The sequence below is a fragment of the Prosopis cineraria genome, unplaced genomic scaffold (assembly GCF_029017545.1).
Source record: "Prosopis cineraria cultivar Desert tree isolate PC_DT_omini unplaced genomic scaffold, ASM2901754v1 PC13, whole genome shotgun sequence".
NCBI classification, from domain to species: Eukaryota; Viridiplantae; Streptophyta; class Magnoliopsida; order Fabales; family Fabaceae; genus Prosopis; species Prosopis cineraria.
This window is the reverse complement of record NW_026555344.1, coordinates 302464-321879: the sequence shown is the minus strand read 5'-3', so window position 1 is coordinate 321879 and position 19416 is coordinate 302464. Positions and strand designations below refer to the sequence as shown.

The window sequence follows — 19416 nt, the reverse complement described above, 5'->3', positions numbered from 1 at the left end:
GCAGTCTGTTTGCCTCTTCTTCCCTATGAAGTTCATCAAAGTTTTCAACATAAAAAGTACATTATTAGCGACTGAGTAATGGATCTAACATTTGATATTGTTGTTTATGACAAACATTTGATACTGTTTGGATCTTTTAGGTCAATTTTCTGACTTTACCTGTGTTGACAACGTGGCATGTTCTGTTCCTGTTGGCCCTCGGAGGTTCTTATGACAAGTTCTGGATCATGTTTCTTTTGAATTTTGACATTAAGGGGTTGCATTTTTTGGGATTAAAACGGCACAAGAAACGAGGAAAAGAGGCCTGTCTGAGAATGAACCATTTTGTCCGAAACATCAAAACTTCAGGTTGCCAGGCCACCTAATATTCACATCTCTACAGAGGAAACTGGCTAATGCAGGTCTTTTTTCTACTGATTAAATACAAGTTTATACGCGCATACACAGCCCCTATTGTGGGGAGGGAACCAGAGAAAAGTCTACAGACTAACTAGTACATTGAGTTGTAGGTGTAGCAGGTTGCAACAATGGATGAGCTGCAGATGAGGAGAGCTGGAAGTAAGGTTGCGTTCAAGAGATTGCTCTCACCCAAATACCCTGACATTGTTATTGTTGCATCTGCAACTACTCGGGCTAGAGTTCCAGCTTCGGTTGATAGCAATCCACCGTTGAATGTTCCCCTCGAAAGCCTCGATGACATCATCCTTGATAGAAGTGTGAGGTTCACTCCTGAACTTGATCATGTTAAAAGGATATAAGCCACGTTCAAGGCACAAATTTCAACTTCTGAAGCAGGCATGAGATGTGACGTAACATAAATGTCATGTCATCCCAACCAGCTTGTTATCTAACAAAGAATATGATGTGACCTTTTGGATAATTATATCCAAGAGCTAGCTCATTAAGGTAAAAAATATCCTCAAGTTCAATCTCAGTTTGAAATCGGATAATCTACATTGACATATATATACATGCCACCATAGAATGTGATTTTGTGGGATCCATATCTATCATCATATATTTTCTCTTAATCTCTTTTCGCATGCATTATTCATATTCACAAAAGTGAACGTGGAATATCTTGATTTGCAGGACTCAATTTCCATACTTCGCAATCAGGACCAAAAGGTGGCAAACAAATGCATCAAGAACATTTATAATGGGAAATGAAAGCTCCGCCCTGAATTTTAAGGCAGTCACACAATTCATATGGATTTTGTACTTGCCTATAATCAGATTTGGAAAGGAATAAAACAAAATCAGTCACCAATAGTCCAAGCAGGGGCAATCAGAATCTGATGAGGCAAACTTTCAGTCAATTTACGTGTGACTTTAGTTCTTTCTAAACTACAAACGTTTTGGTCGCATGGAATGAAAGCGAATTACCTTCAAGAACTTCAGCAGATACAAACGTAACAAGGGCTGAGCCAACATATTGCAGCACTGAGTAAGGGATGAAAATATGGAAGCTTAGGAGCAGTCCAATGCAAACCATAATTTCTGATGCCAGTAGAACTTGCCTGCAAGTAAAAGCCAACCAGAAAAGGAAAAATTAAAGAAAGGAGGGAAGATTCTTCAGATTGAGATAGCAGCCTTCAAATGCATCGTTACAGAACACTATGACAACTGAAGGGTCACCTTTCTTCAAATATATTGCTGATGTAGCTTCCAACAACTATATTTACGGGAAGTACAGTAAGACCAAGGCATGCAAGGAAAATGGCAACACTGCTGGTTGACCAAAGGAAGTAGTAACCCGTGATAACGCTTGATTCAGCTAGTACTATCTCCATTGCATATTTGAGCATAAAATAGACAAATAGTTGAACCTGATAATAAATTTCACAGTTGGGGAAAAAGACAAATTGTCTGAGTTCATTTTGATATAGCTGAGATGAACAACATTTGGGAACAAGATAAAAAGTGGAAGAATACAAGTGAAAAGACACATTATAATTAAATTTTCTTCTATCACCAGAACGATTTAGACATATCTGGACAAGTTACTGGAGTGTATACGTCACTGAAAGAGGCATGTACTAGAACCCAAGCTCGTTTAATTTGCATTTTATCTGCTTGAATAATTGGTTCACACTTCTTTGTGGAATACTTGGAATTTTAACTATGATTTATGAGCATTAAGTCTAAGCAATCTATTTTAAAGTCGTAGCTGGAAGGACATCATGTACAAGCGAACCATACTATAGAATTCTTAGGGCATATAAAAGTCAAATGCAGACTCTATTTCAAGATGAAAGGAGTCGTGATAATTTTAAGCAACTTTACAATAAGCAAATACGAAAGTAGAATCTATTAGGATTTCCTTAAAAAAAAAAAAAACACTGTCATGCTTAGTGATTAGGCCTAGTAAAATAAATTAAAAAGCATATGTAAGAATGACACGATAGAAGTTATTTCATGGCAACGGAGGTCATCATTGGCTCCTCACCTTAACTGATGGTGTGAGTAACCTATACGCCGCCACAATAGAAGTGACGGGTTTCTGGACTTCAGAATTATCACCATCTTCTTCTTCTCTGACTTCATCTTGCTCCGTAATTTCTGAATTCGTTATTAATGGCTGTGTATCAACTGCAACATGTACTACTGGAACCGGGCCAATAGAAAGAATAGCGTAGAACCATTTCATGAATAATGAAAGATAAAATAATATAAAACACGAGCACTTTCATTGATGTATTTAACTAATGTTGGCCGCTGGCAAGATCAACCTTTCAATACTCAGAAATAGCTGCATATTTTCCAATGTAACCGATCATGCAGGGGCAAAAAATGACCAAAATGATAAGATTGTCAAGTATCAACATGAAGCTAGCAAACATAACAGTTACACAAATGAGGATCCCCTGAATCTTTCTATTGCTGAAGTTTCCTGAAGTATATATCTCACATAACAGAATTATTTTTCTTAATTGATTTTCTTAAATAATACAAGCACTTCATTTTTCATACAAACAACAGCACTTCAGAAATTTCACCAAAATGATACTTTAAGATATCCGTTTTGCACACTGCATTGATTTCGAAATAACAACGAAGAATATAACAAAGAAACTGAAATACCAGTATTTGCTTGATATGGCTCAAGGTTGCCTTTCTCATGGTGAGGAGGTTCCCTGAAACAAATCCACAACCACAGTAGATAGACAAGCCATGCAAGAGCCATAACCCATCCAGGTAGAGTCTCTTCGTTCATTGTGAACTTGTAAACGCTAAAATTAGTCTGTAATAAAGAGGCAAGAGCTGGACCACATGCCATTCCTAGAGCACTTGCACTAACAAAACCTGCAGATGCCGGCATCCTAAGTTTCGATGGTACACAATCACTGATATAGCGCCTGTTAACAGCTCTTGCAGAACCTAACCTGAGATGTCAATATGTTAACCACATTGATATGCTGAGACCAAAAATTTTTATCAAGTCATGTTCAAAAACCTATAATATGCATCTACATTTATTTTGCTACAAATGCATGGGTCCAAAATCAAGAACCTTGCCGTTTTCAAAACGATATATTGTGGTAAGAGAAATCTGTTTAAATGAAGAACTGCTTCCCGCGTTTAGCTAGGTGCATTTTAGAGCCTATTAATCAAGAGAGTCTGCTTGCTATGCACTGTGCGTCTGTGCTTCCGATCTAGGATTTAGCTACAAAGGTCGCATAAGCATAGATGGAAACGATTCTGCTCATACTCATAATATTAATTTCAAATATACAAGGGGTCTTGCTTCAAAGAACTACTTTGTTATTGAAGAGAATAATTTTAAGGTGAACTAGAGGAATGAATTTTTTAAGTCTACGCCATGGTTAAGCAATGATAAAAAAACAAAAAAAACAAAAAACAAAAACAAAAACAAAACAAAACAGAATCTCAACTGCCCAATGCTTCAAGGAAATTTTATACATTGCAGGTTTTGAAATATTTAGTGATAGAAAATAGCTTACCCACAGAAAAGACGTCCAATCAGAAGAACTGATATTGAATTAAGATCATAAGCCAATGCATACAAGATGTTTCCCAATAGAAGAACAATGCTACTTATCAAGAGTGGTCTCCGATATGATCTGTTAGACCACGCACTGAAATAAACAGAAGAAAACATCTGTGCCATAGCCATTGACCCAATGACAATACCACAGACGGTTGCTGCAGCTCCAAGGCTCAATGAGTAGTTGTCTGCTGTAGGGACAATTATGTATGTGTTGACCATATACAAAAATGTGTTCACCAAGTTTAGAAGCAGCGACATGAAGTGATATCTTTGACTCTCATCTTCCACATGTTCTTCATATGGTGATGGTAGCTCCTCTTGCATGATAAAAGCATGTCTTCCCAAAAACTGAAGGAAAGTTGTTGAGTTTGATAATCTTTCTACAGCCACTTTTATAGAATCAAGAACAGGATCCTACAGAATTCAAAAGGATGTTATGATTCAAAGGATAGATTCTTCAGTATTTCATAGTTAACAATAAAATGCATGTAATAGACATGAGAGAAAACCGGGTGAGAATAAGAAGGCTGATCATATATTGATATGTAGCGTCCTTGACATTGTTGTAAGTCCCGAAGGTCTGCAAGATTGTGGGATAAGACTCCAACTACAGCCCCCATACCCTGCAGAGAAGCTATTACATGAATGAAAGTGAAGCAAAAGGAAAAAAATAAAGGTTCTTTTTCACTTATTTTGACACAAAATGGAGTGGAGAAAATGGAACAACATTAACCACACTGAATTAAACTTAGAAAATATATATTTTAAGAGTTAAGATCATTACCACATGCCTGAAAACCTGTCGTAGTTGAGAGTAAGGATGATTTGCACGTGTCTTGACATAATAGTCAGTGAATTTATAGCCAAACCGCTTATCAAATTTTTTTAAGATCTTTCTCAAGCCGATAGCATTCATTTCCACGAAGAAGAGAAGCTTTAAAAGATCCCGTCCAACCTCTCTGTACAATTCTTGGAGGTGATATGTGTTCAAATTATTTTGCGGCTGTAGAAGAGCGTGATGCTGCTGTGCAATATCAGACAGCCTATGCGCAAGTAGGCCCTGTTGTTCAAGCAGAAATAGAACTATTTCTTCTATCTGAAATTTAAGAACAACGAAAGATGACTCAAAATTAGTTGTTATTCTGAAAAGGGAATTTTGAAGAACACACTTTGGTTTTGATAAGCTTTCCTTGACCCATCATAAAAACACTGTCTCTTCCCTGGCTTATTATAGAATCACGGTGGAGTTTAGTGATATCAGAATAGGTACAGCATATATTAATGGATATATTGCATTATTTTCCATGTTATATAAGAATGATAACAAGAAATGGCATGCTTGCTTACTCTACATCACCATAAGTAGCCAATGTGCAGTGAAGAATCACCTGAAGTTCATCTTATGTCTTTTGTGACAAACTGACAATTACCAAAAAAAGGCCAAAAAAAAAAAGCATCTACTTTGTGATGAGAATAATGACTGTGCACCTCAAATTCTACACAGGGAAAACACAATCATTGGTTTCTATAATGTTATCGGATTTTGCTCTTAATTCTTGTAGTTTTTTCCCCAATATTTTCAGTCCCTCAGATTGAAAACACTAAAACTCTAAGACCTGAACAACAAACTTCACTTAATCTTACTAAAATTATAGATATCGAAAATATTGACAAAAATTACAATGACTAAAAGCAAAACTTAATGAAACAATAGAGATTGATTATTGTGTTTTCTCTAAGCTAAGATCTATTTCCAGTTTTCCACACACTAGTCCTGCAAATGAGAGTGCTGTTAACCCAGAATAGTTGCCTGAGTGTCTAGCATCCTTGAGAAGTCTCTCAGAACATGATGGCGATTTTGTGCCCCAGCCTCAATTTGCTCCACGTATCCATTGACTTTCTTCTTCATCAACTTATAGTTGATATAATGTCTGAAAATAGTTGGAAGCATCTTATTAGAAAATAATTTTCAGCTTGGTATAAAAACTGCTACTATATTAACAATAGACAAACTGTAAAAACAACAACACGCTACAAAGAAATAAAGGTCATTAAGATCAAGAGTTTCATATATTTATAAAATATAGAAAAATCAATAGTGGCACCAATTCTATGCGTAATCCTTCTTTTAAGGGTTCAGACAAGTCGGTATTTTCGAATATATATATCACCAATAAATTCTGTTAATCTGGACCAAACTGATGTTAGAAGAATTACGAGTTTATTCGTTCCAAAAGTCACTGGCTAAAAGATAAGAATCTCTCAGACAAAAGTAATTGATAGTATGTTTTCAAGCCAATATTCTTATCGCATTGAAAATTTTTGACAATGAATCCAGTCAAGTTGACAACCCTAGAAGGACCACGTTGACATTTTAAAAGCAAGACCAAGAGAGTGTAAATTGACATGACAGTTCTCATGAACTCAGCATGTGGTCTTCCTAGCAAAAGAGAAGAAAATGAAACTTATTGGGATAAGGAATGCCGTCAATATGTTTAAACTCCTGGAGCCATGGAATGAAGTAGAAAAATAATACACACTATTCAGGGTATTCTAATTGCTTGTCTTATATGTATACCCCTTCCATTCTTGAATTTGTGATTCCCTCAGCTTCTTCCCGAAGGCAACCATATTCCGAAAGATGCTCTGTATCAAAGTGAAAAAAGAAAGGGAAGAGGTTTGCAGAAAAGTTACCGACAACTACCTCAAACTATTAATGAAGCTTTACATGTTTGTTAAAACAGAACGACAAACCTGCAGGTAACGATGGCCGTTTACTCTTCTTTGAAGTCAATGCTTCAATCGGCTGGCCAGAAAAGGAACGAAGATTTTCAACGCAACAATATCATGGATTACAGCTGAAACCAGAAGATTGATCTCAGTTAGGATATCTGTAACAATGAACAAAAAGCACTGTATTTTTTATCTAGTTTTTGGTGCCAAAAAATGACAACAACGAGCTGAAAAATGAGAAACGAAAAGAAGACCGCTGAAGAACACATATACTACCAAGTCTTTATTTTTGTAGAGTAATGTTTTATTTTCCTCGAAACCTGCCATGTTTCGCTTATTCAGGATGGAGAAAAAGCAAAGAAGTAATTGGTACGAAGCGTGTAAAACACGTACGCGTCTATGTTTAATACATTCCCAAAACGGCAGTCATAATGTCACGTAAAACTTACAGCCAAATCGCTTATGTCCACGAACAAATGATATAGTCATCATCGTGAGTAAGAAACATATAATAGGGTGGTGGAAGTTGCAGAGAGTTCAAGCTCATCGTCCCCGTGTATATTTATAAAACATGATTTTTTTCAACATTCTCAAGACGACGGCATGAACTTCCAAACATAAGAACTTAAACAACTCTAGCTCCAAAAAAAGAAACTCAAACTCTTCACAGACTAGCTCAACGCCATGAAAGGACAAGGCAAATCGAGAAATCAGGGCGAGGGGGGAGAGAGAGCAATACAGAAACCACTAGAATAGCAAGAGCAAATCCAGAAGCAAATACCGGTTTTGTAGTAAATGCAATATATAGATACAAATGAAAAGGGGATTCTCTACAATATATAAGACAGAGAATGAGATTGAAAGAAGAGGGCTATACGGGTGTTGATTGGTGATGTTTGTGAAGCAGGAAGAGCATCAGAGCTGATGAAGATGCAGAGAAGAAAAGAGAAGAGTGGTGGCATGGCATGAGAAACTAATTAAAGGTGAATAATGGCATTGGTCTCAATGTTTTAATGAGAGGAGAAGAGGAGTGAGAGTGGTGGAAGCGGAAGAACAAGGCGCAAGGAGGGTATATAAAAGGGCAACTGGCACGTGATGCACGGATGGCTTCGTAAGTTGCCGCGCGCGCACCCCCGTCCCTCCGGACAATTCCCTGCCGTTATGCTCTGTCTTTGTACAGTCACCATTTTCAATAAACTTGAGTCCTCATAATGTCGCGCATAATTATTACTATCAGATTAGAATTGATTCATGCAAACTGATAAAAGTTGGTTCAAATGATAAACATGAAAACCTTGTTGATAATAGGCAATATGTAAATACTAGATGCCTCTATTATAATTTTGAATCTGAATTAATGCCTTGAGTTCGCTTGGCAACTAAACTCTCACTCAAGAATTGGATCATGCAAATATATATTTATATATATCTCACAATAATCATATAATATAGTTAAAGAAACTAAAAGAAATAATAGAATGAGATGTAAAAAAAATACTTACGTGGATGCTTTAGACCAAGAAAAAAGTTAAACACTTTCTTCCTTTGTAATTGGATCTGAATGAATTATATTATTTATAATTTATGAAAACTATGTTTTATTATAAATTTTATATTTATAATTTATAATATCTTAGCTATCAAATTCCACGCTGAGAAATCCCACTTAATCTTTTGAAATTCAGAAAAGACATGTAATATAAAACATTTTTCTAAAAAATAAACATAATGAAACATAGTGAGTAAGTATGAAAATCCCATTAATTTTAAATATTCATTAAAAAAATTTTAAAAATGTCTTATATTTGCAAATATAGTATCTCCCTAAAAATATCTTATAATTTTGAACCACACAGGGGGTTAGACATTCTGATAAATATTAGCATGAAGAAGTGATATATGAGTGGCGGGTATCCGTTGATTTGAAATTTTGAATACAAACAAAGAAATAGCCAATTTGCTGTGAATTGCAATGATGGAGACATTTTTTTGTTTGACTCACTTTGGAAGAGATCATAATATACGCATTTGTGTTTATGGATGAGCGACATAGTAAGGATCACTAATTCTTCACATCACAAACTTGAGAGCAAAATAAGTGATGTAGAGGTCAGATTAACAGTTCCTTGGCTTTTAAAACGAGAAAAGGCCACACACACACACACACACCCATATCCAAAAACCATAATTTTATTTCTAATGATAACAATGTCATGGTAAACACCTTCATCATTTCTTTATGGAAACACTAAACCTTTTTGGGAAGTGGCGACCTTGGTTTGTCTAGTTTGATCCAACGCAATTTGGATGTGCTATATATATATCCAAAATGAATACTGTGCACATTTTTATTTCATTCATCTTCCACGAAGCACGCAAGATGCAAAATTATTGCACATTTATATATATCAATCTTCTAACTACTTAACTTAATTATAAAATAAATAATTAGCTAACTCAAGAATTCACAGAATAAATAATACAATCTAAAATGTCTATATTTTATCTGAATGGTGCATCCGCAAGTATAGCACCAAATTAAGGCTCGACAAAGCAAGGGAATTTTTTTATCCACTATGTCTATTTTAGATCTATGACTATTATGTAATCATTTATGTACTTCTTTTTTTACTTATTTTCAAAGTAAAGATACGAAAATTATTTTGTACTTTCAAGGCCATTTTGAAAAAAATTTGTGATTTATTTTTATTATGAGTGTGAAATAAATTAACTCTTGTATTTTCAGCATTATAGTTTTTTTTTTGAAGTTAAAATATCTCATTTTGGTAAATGTATACGTTTCGAAGTGTCTTCTTAGTAAGGCTGTGGAAAAGTTTGGTAGTCCTATCCAACTCAAGCAAACTCAATTCGATTCGACCATGTGGAAAAATTGACCCAAAGGATTGAAAGGACTAAAAAGATCAGATTCCATCCTTGGGTTGGACTAGATAAGGGACTAAGTGTAAGGTCTCCCTCACTAAACTACAATCAATTTCATGTTATAGGTAATCATCAAGGGATTATTCCCAAAAAAATTACCAAGTTTGTAAAATTTTAAGAGCGAGATCCCAAGTTTTCACAATTCAAAACATTCCAATTATAGACATATTTATCAAAAATTAGAGTAAAAAATCTTCACGAAAGCATGGGAATCTAAATAGTTTCGTAGCATTTGAAAAAAAAAAGTTTGGAAAACATCATTTTTAGCAAAATAGCATGATGCGCCGTGGCTTACGTGAAGATGGTTGAGCTCATAAACGTCAGCAAGATGTTTAATAGCATGAGCTCATTTTTAGCAAGATGTTTAAATTCCGTTACTACAGTTTAAAAGTTGAAATTCCAAGAAAACCCTTTTTGAAAAGATGGTTGAGCTCAAGCTGAAATCTAAAACACATAAAATGAAGTAACAGAAGCATAGAAGCATAAATTAAGTCATAAAATGATCAAAAGAGGGTAATTTGGGCACGAAGGGATCAGTTCCTCACTGCGTAATGTGCTACAGTGTAACCTTGCTGTCATGACAGCATTCTAGGTCTAACTTCTAGAGAGCAATGTTTTACCATTCAATGTTTGATTTGAGTAATTTAAGTGTCCACACGTAACTCTTTAAGCCACTTAACTATTGGTATCGATTTCACAACCAAACACTTTATCATTTAAAAGTTGGATACCCAACCCCAAAATTGCCCTTTTCTTTTTCAAAACAAGCTCAAGGGTGTTCAAATTCACCAACCAAGTGCCAATGACTTTAAGACCACTTAAACCAGCTCAATTGGATCATAATGCACCTAATAAAGCAAATATACAACATTACACACAATCTAAGCACAATATGACCATTAAAACCTCGATTTCTCAATAATTTAAGGGGTGGCAATAATTCAAATATAACAATCTCTTGGCCATTAAAGCACACAAGCACCACAATAACACACTTGCAATTATATCTTGACCTCTTACAATAATTTCATTACAATTGCATTCTTCTTAGGCTGAGATACCCACAAATCACAAATTCATATAAGTGTACCAAAACGATGCATAATTTTAAGTTGGCATAATTATAAATAGTTCATTATACCATGCACCAAAAGGAAATGAGCTATACAAATCCAATTTCTTTAGTTCTCGATAATGTCTTCATTCTCTTTGTCTCTATTGAAGCCTTCATCTATAAAATATAACCATGAGGATTGGTCAATAATTCAGTAACTAAATAATATAATCTATCCACAAGTACATAAGAATAGCATATGAGAGTGTAAAGTAGCAAATAAAACATTTATCGAATACATATCAAACACATGATATCATATTACAACACATACAATGCATGATCAATATTCTTCACCTTATAACCAAGTACTCCATGTGACTAGACCGGCCCAAGCTCACTAATCATGGGATGCAGCCTTGGCTAAAGGCACCTTCACCTATTATGGACCACAGATTCCCTCTGTCCTCAAATACCTAAAGTTTCATATGCCTAATTTTTCTCATATAGTACTTAGACTTTTAAACAAGAAGAAGACTAAGCATCAGGGCCTCTACGATGCCAATATACCATATGGATTCCAAACAAATATTCCCCCGATAACTCTGGGGTAAACTCCCATTCTTTTATAATGATTATGCTCATAACATCTTTGTCATATACATATCACTCATGAAGCATACTCATATATCAAGTACTTATATTTCACATTGTATCCACTTTTACAATCTTTCGTAAATAACATAAGAACGAGTTTTTAAGCATAGGCAATTATTTAATTCAGTACCATATCATATGAATTTCTAAAATATTAACCATGCAAATATAAATCATAATTTTCATAATAATATATATATATATATAGACATATACACTTTCACAAATTTCATAGAAATTCAAATACACAAGTAAAAGGATTAGATTATCCGATTACCTTAACTCTTTTGTCATAAACAAAGTTACCATGGCAATTTGATTACTCTACAATAATCTACTAGCTCAACAAGGCTCAATCAATGTTTAATCTACAAGATTAAACATTAATAATCAATTATAACTCTAATTAAACTCCTTTTTAGCCTAATCTTGGGTACCCACTATATTCAAATTCTCCCTTTTACACCATTAACACTTTTAATACACTTTAATAATTCCATTCAATATTTGAATACTTAGATAACATCAATTCTTCACCCACATTACTTCCAATTCTCACTTAAGGTTCATTTAAACCGTAACTAAAAATTCTAAATCACTATAAAATCCATAAACCTAAGTTTAGAAGTTTGATTTAACTCTCAAAGGCTCTAACTAAGCTAATGGATTCAGTCAAAAGCCAAGGGAAGAAGAAAATAACGTCTAAACCTAACCTACAACCTTAAAAATTTGAATATAAGGAAAGAGGGGGAAATGAAGCTTACCCAATGATGTCTCTAGCTTGTATTGCCCAAAAAAGCCCAGATAACAAAGCCCTAGCAGAGCCATAAGTCTCCTCCATTGCCTTTTCCATTTTCTTTCTTTGTATCCTTCTGGTTTCTAGTGTGTGTAAAACCAATAAGGCAATTTTTTGCATGTTCACCATGGCAGATGACACAGTAAGGCTCAAAATGATTTCGGGCCTTTCTTAGTGCCAATCCACACAAACTCCAAACTAGCCATCTTCTAAAGTTGTCCGATGACTCAAAAACCTCATTAATGGTCTTAAAATATTATTAATTCATTAGTCCATCAATTTTATTGTTCGCCCTCCCTCTTCTCAGAGTTTACCCCCTAAGTGTCCTTGGTAAAGTGGAGAGTAAAACCCTTTCAAGCCCAATTTACTCAGGACAGGATACACTGGTAGTACAACCATCCAAAAGCCTTCCCAATGATCGAATTACCTAAGGGCATGGCATATCGCCCACTCGCCTGGTTTGATCCCATAACCTCTCTTACAAAGTGAAGAAGTAGGCAGTATTGGTACCACTGAGCTGATCACATTTATTAATTTACCCCTTATTAGACACTAAAGATTTAAAGTTAAAAGCCAAGGATGTTACACATCGCAGCGCATTGCACAAATTTGACAACATCTTTGCTGTCATAAGATAACCTAAAGGTAAACTTTCGATGTGCCTCATTTCTCTATCCGATGTCCAATTAAGGTTATCTAAGTGTTTATAAAAAGCTTTCTCCTAGATTTAGCTAATGACATTGATTTCATAACCAAATTATTTTTCAATCAAAAGTTTGATGCCCATTTCAAAACTTACTTCTTTATCATAACAATACATAATTAGGGAGTCCATTTCATAATATAGGTATCAAAAGCCCACACCAACCCTTAGACCACATTTAATAGGCTATCATAGACTCATGCAACACACCATAGGCATTCAATCACATGTAATTCACATTTTCAACACGCAATCCTTTAAATCACAAAAATATAAAACGGAGCCAAATTCTCATAAATCAACATATAAATTACCATATTCATTTGTTTACATAATTCCCTATATGTACTAGTATTTTAGCCCAATTTAAACTTTATAATCATATAACATATAGCCCATGGCATAAAATACACGATCAAATCAAATTTTACAAGTACAAGTAGTTAAAAATCATATGAAAATCCTAGTTGGAAAATTATCGATACAAATACACATAAATATAACTATGAGGCCTAGTAGGATTTTCTCTAAATTGTAAGCCTCTGGTCATTTTTCTCATTCCTGATCCGATGAGCTAGGCCCTAAAATATTGAAGAATGGGGGATAAGTACAACCATTTAGTAACCAAGATCAATCTAGGTTATACAATTGTATATTAATTAATTATAAATGTAAATGACAATGAAAATTCTTTTAAAAATTTTATTTTCTTTTCAAAGATTATCACGACCATAATACTAACAACCATATGACTAGACGTAAGCTTAAATCATCTCACACCATGCATGAACAATAAAACACATATGGAGTCATAATACTAGCAACCATATGCCCCTATCAAATCACATCAAACCATAATAATAATAACCATGTGGCCGATAAATATAAAATGCACAATCAATCCCTCTTAATACTTCTGACATGAAATCTATGGCTATCTAAGGGCTACGTCTAAAAATTTGAACTAACCAAGCCTTTCGCTCGTGAGGAGCTACTTGGTCAAAGTTACCTTACTTGTGATATGCAATTTTCTCTAAAACTAACAATTATGGAGTGTCATACCCCTAATCTAGCTTCCTTATGAACCAGTGGAGGCTAATTATATTTAAGTCCCTCGAAGAATAAATAGGACAGTCCCTAGTAAACTAATGAACAATGACTACCTCTCAATTCTAACGATTGACAGTTTGGATAGCTTTCAATTCTAATGATTGATAGTTTGGGTAGCTTTCAATTTTAACCGTAAGCCGCCCATTACCATGTGGATTTAACCCTACTCCTCTCCCTAGGTGAACTCTCACAAAAAATGATCATGCCATGCATATATTGACACATAGTATATAAAACTAATGACAACTATTACATCATATCATATTTTTCACAAATCATCTCTATCATAATCCACACATCTCGATCAATTTTCAAGTACACATACATGCTTCCTCAAGCCTCATCATACATGTTTAATATACATTTCATTTGTATGTTTCAAGCATTTCACCCATCACATAACATGCAAAATTTTCATCAATGAGTTTACAAACACCTAATAAATTTCAGACAATTCAGTTTAACAAATAATTAATTAACACACAAAAGCATAAACCAAACTTTCCTTCAGTTATCTTAGACATTTAAAAGGTCAAAGGTTTACCCCTTAAAATACAAACTTTCAAAGCTTCAATTAGCTTGAATGGTGCTAAACTTAGTTAACCTACAATTTAACTACAAGGATAATCATTAATATCTTTATTTGGATAAATTTCAACACTTTATCTCATTGTTCTGCTCACCTAAAGTCACAACCTCTCACTATCAAACATAACCATTGAGTCCATTAGGTTCCCTTAATTCACATTGTCATTAATGAGACATTAAACTGTCATTGGTTATCGTTAAACACCTCCAACAACCTTCATTATAATCAATTTTCAAACATTAATGGCCCTTACCAATCAAATAGTTGTAAAACCATTAATATTAGATTTAAATAGCCTAAACAACTCATATTAACTCTATTTAAATCAATAGATTCAGACTCATAGCTATTGTAGATTGAAAATCACTATTTCAACTCAAACATTAACCCAACTCTTCAAGAAAATGAAGAAGAATGAAGGAAGAAAACATAGGAGACTTATTCTTAGTATTTAAAGGCTCCAAAACGTCCCCAAAGATCCTTAAACTTGAACCCTAGCAGATCTTAGTGAATGCTCTTTATTTTCTCCTTCATTTCCTTTTGATATTGCAAACTGATGCAAACTTATTTCTATAAATTTTTGATCAGGCACCACAGAGACGCCTCTCCTTCGTTGAAGGTTACATGTGCGCTATGGTAGATGTGCTGCATGCTGCAGCATAAAACCACTCCCTTCATATTTTCTCCCTTTTTAATGCTCGGGTGACCAGACTCATCTTCAAGCCCGAATTTAGGGCTAAAACCAAAACCAAACATACTCATTAGATCTCTCTAGCCATACACTACTCTAATTTACTTAATTACTCTCTTTTACTTAACTTAGTCTAATTCTTTAATTCTTGAGATATTACATTGAGCGTTCAAACCCCTTGGTGTAATCTGGTCCTATAAAATTGTTTAAATACAACTATAATTATTTTTATTTTTTAATATAGCTGAATGTGAAGCTTGAGACCACATTGTTGAACATAGTTCATTACCTTATTTCCTACCTCTCTTCTCTTCATTCACTTTATATGTGTGTATATAATTTATTTTTTTACGGATATAATAAGTGATATTGATGTTAGAGAAGATGATTACATAAAAATTGATTGAAGTTTGTTATTGACTTATTGTTGTAATATAGTTTAGACATGTTCAAGTTTGTTGAATATTGTCATGGATTGTAATTAAATTATTTGGTGTTATTGTGAAATATTGTTGTGGATTTATTATTATTAACTTTTAATGTTGTGATGAATTTTATATAGTTATAAATATTTTTATTATCTTAATTGAGTTTATCAAGTTGAAATAAATTGTTATTTCTTATAAAGGCAAAAGGAAAAAGAGAGAGAGATAGGGAGGTGATGGACTACCATGATTAGTCTTCCGATCTTGTAGACAAAGTTTGATTTTGTTCAACTTTGGACAAAACTTGGACAAGACTATATTACAAGTTATGTAAGCTAGTTCTTTCTATGAAAAAGATTAAATTTTGAATCAAATTAGAATAATTTCTTATTCATTCTTTATGTAGCCCTACTTCCTAGTTGTTATTAAAATGTTTCCCATAAATTAAAGCATCAAATCGTTGTGCAGGCATATATATATATATATATAATCAATGATTAATCCAACCAAGGCTGCACAGGAACTATCACCTCCCATATTACAAAGTTTCTTTTGGGAGTAGGTAAATTTTGGTTGATAAAAAATGCTGAATCACATTTAGCCCCCTACTTTTAAATAAAATTCTAATTATGGCCCTAGTATGAGGATTTCTAGATTCGCACCTATAATTTTCTTGCATCACATATTTTTAATGAAAGTTAAAATATTTTAAGAATTCCAGCCTCCCATTTATCTTCCAAATAGAGCCGGTAATTCGAGTGGGCCGAGCTTATTCGGATCGGGCTTAAAGCATCCTACCCCTTCTAAAAAGCCCATATAGTCAAGCCCGGCCCTAACACCTTCGGGCTTCGAGCTGGCCCGAATACCCGAAATTTTTTAAAAATATTTTTTCTGTATTTTTTGAACCAATTTTAATTTTTAAATAATTCTATTAATCGTAAAATATTATCTTAATTTTAAAAGAATAAAATAAAAAATAATTTATCAATTTGTATTTAAGTAGCTCTGTTATTATTTCGTTGTATTATGTATAATTTATTTATAAATGTTTCCTTTACTTGTAAATTAATGTCTTAATTGTTTAAATATTACTCTTATCATAGTCATATATAAATATTTTATATATTTTAATTAAATTATATTATTTTAATTATGATTAAGCTGATCCCAATTCAATCACAGTTAGACTACTAACTTAAAATTATTATTTCAATTAGTTCAAAGTTTTAAATAACTTTTAGGTAAATTATACTTTTCATTTTTATGAATATAAAAAAATTGTCATCATTATATTATATAAAAAATTATTTAATTATGAGTAAAATATTATTTTTTTTAAAATTATTTTTCTTTAACTTTTTATATTGTTTAACTCTTATATAAAAGGGATTCTTACTCTAGTTTACTCTTAATTTTTAACCAAATTTAGCATGGACAATAACCAAGTAATTATTCAAGAATATTATTCTATTTATTATGTTTATCTAGTAGTAGAGTCAGAAATTTGTACATGCCTAAATTTTATTTTTAAAATTATTTTCAATTTTATTTTTACTTTAAAATTAATTCTCTTAATTTATAAAAAATATAAAATTATTTTTTTACATGCAAATGATTTATAGGACTCAAAATTTTTTTTAACAAAAATTGGGTCTTAAAATATTAAAATCAATGTTAAAATATATTTTAAATATTATTTTGAGATATTTTATTGATTAAAAATAATAAAAATATGAAATATAACTATTTTAATTTTTTTTAAAAAAATAACTACATTAAAACATTTATATATATAGTATTTTGGTATAAAATGATATAAAATTTAAAAAATTAATTAATATTTATCATATTTTATATGTTTTTTTAAAAAATTATTTTTTTATTCGGGTATTCAAGCCAAGCCCGAACCCAATCGGGCTTGGCCCGAATTTCCTCGGGCCTATTCAGGCGGCCCGAATAGGCCCGAACAATAAAAAATAATTTTTTTGGGCTTGGCCCGAAATTTTTGGGCGGATTCGGGCTGGCCCGTCGGGCTCGGCCCAAATTACCGGCTCTACTTCCAAATATCTAATGTTTGCTTTTGCATGTCAACAAATGTTACTACTTCATTTTTATTTATAAAAAAAACTATCACTTATTACTTGTTTTTTATATAAGTAAAATCATATATTTTAATAAATATTTATTACATATTTTTTAAATTATTTCTTATAATTTATATTAACGAGAAATAATTAATGCACATTTATATTGATTAATATAAAATATTTTAGCTTAATTTTTTTATTTTTAAATATAATTATTATGATTAATTAATTTTTTTAAATCGTATGATATAATTTTTTTTTAGAAATAGAGGAATTATATCTCAAGATGAATAGAATTAGAAGATTCACATCTTATCTCAAATAAAAACATCGTACAACGTCGCCGTGATTACTGATTACAATGAAGAATGAACATCGAATCAACACAGTTGCTGCCCAAGCTCTAAAAACGGAAAAACCAAGAAGAGATTGCGATTCTTTCTTGTTAATGATTTGTCTCAAAATTAAAATTTGCTGAAAATTTCAAGAGTGGCATATTCCTTGTCTCAAAGAGAATATAATCAGTAACAAAACTTTTTTTTTTTATACATCAGTAATAAAACTTGATCTAATTAATAAATATTTAGATTATAATTGATAAAGTTATAAGATTAAAATCTATTATTGATCCAAAAAATTTATAAATGAATAATTTATAAATATTTTTGTAAGTATTTTTTTAAACATAATTTTAGTAAACTTTAAACTCAATTTAGCTAAACTTTAATTTAAAAAAAAAAAAAGAAAGGAAGGAAGAAAGAATATAGTAATCTACAGAGGACACCAATTATGATGAATCAGCATGCCTAGCTATCTCTGGAGGCTAGGTTTCATAGACAATGATGTAGAAGGCGATAAGCTAGTGCCAAAATCTTATGCATTGTTGCAGGTATCTTTTCATGTGCTCTATGATTTTTATTTTGAAATTGATTGAAAGTTTAACCTCTATAGTCTATTCACATTTCTATTATCTGAATTAGTCCCGTGTGATCTTTCTTATCCACCATGGGGCTTTTTCTTAAAAGTTGTAGCTTTTGTTTTTAAAGTTTGCACCAATAAATATATCGAAATTAGGATAGTTTAATTATTGTTTGTGATATTTTTATATCAGTAAGAACTTCTTGAATTAAATATATTTTTGGTCTAGGAGTATTTTCAAAGAAGCTGATTACTTTAAAAAATTATAGATTAATATAGCTCTTAATCTTTCAAAACAAGTGCAATGGTGTCCTAATTTAATAGTCAAAGTTAGGTAATTAAAAAAAAATTCTTGACCTATATAATAAATAATCGATTTAACACTTACTATTAAAAAGAGGTAACACTGCACCACTTTTAAAAATATTGCTGGGTAGCATTTTACCATGAATTTTGTTAGGAGACTCAACTGCTCCAAAAATACTTGAGCCAAAGTGCACCTTGACCTTTTTGATATTTTAAGATGTTAATTTATTCTTTTTATTGCCTAAAGAATTCAAATTTCCCTTTTAAAAGTTGGGAATATTGTGGCTTTATAATTTGTGTATTAAGTTTTGTGCAAAATAAAGAATCTCAAAATTTAATTATTTTATTTTATTTTATTTTATATAAAGTACCAACATTTTTTCAGTTTTCACTTG

General features: G+C 32.5%; 1 protein-coding gene across 2 annotated transcripts; it reads right to left on the bottom strand.

The window, feature by feature from the left end:
• Nucleotides 1–307: 307 nt before the first annotated feature.
• On the bottom strand, nt 308–7776 carry LOC129291539 (SPX domain-containing membrane protein At4g22990-like). Of its 2 annotated transcripts, none has more exons than XM_054928954.1 (12): nt 7623–7776; nt 6767–6870; nt 6591–6658; nt 5823–5943; nt 4797–5108; nt 4522–4635; nt 3966–4426; nt 3085–3386; nt 2450–2607; nt 1639–1829; nt 1387–1520; nt 308–729 (listed from the first exon to the last, which is right to left on the bottom strand). In XM_054928954.1, the coding sequence occupies exons 3-12, from the start codon at nt 6641–6643 to the stop codon at nt 491–493; spliced, it is 2085 nt and encodes a 694-aa protein (XP_054784929.1). In that variant the 5' UTR covers nt 6644–6658; nt 6767–6870; nt 7623–7776; the 3' UTR covers nt 308–490. The 2 variants fall into 2 exon arrangements, with proteins under 2 accessions (XP_054784929.1, XP_054784928.1); XM_054928953.1 differs by having other exon boundaries at nt 2450–2614; nt 3086–3386.
• Between the last annotated feature and the right edge of the window lie 11640 nt (nt 7777–19416).

What these genes read in the sequence shown, in the direction of transcription:
- LOC129291539 (XM_054928953.1), bottom strand. Translation starts at nt 6,643, where the DNA reads ATGGTTGCCTTCGGGAAGAAGCTGAGGGAATCACAAATTCAAGAATGG. An exon ending in CAAATTCAAGAATGGAAGGG is followed by an intron (nt 5,944 to 6,590) that starts GTATACATATAA and finishes AACTATTTTCAG; the next exon opens with ACATTATATCAACTATAAGT. An exon ending in CAAGGATGCTAGACACTCAG is followed by an intron (nt 5,109 to 5,822) that starts GCAACTATTCTG and finishes CTTAAATTTCAG; the next exon opens with ATAGAAGAAATAGTTCTATT.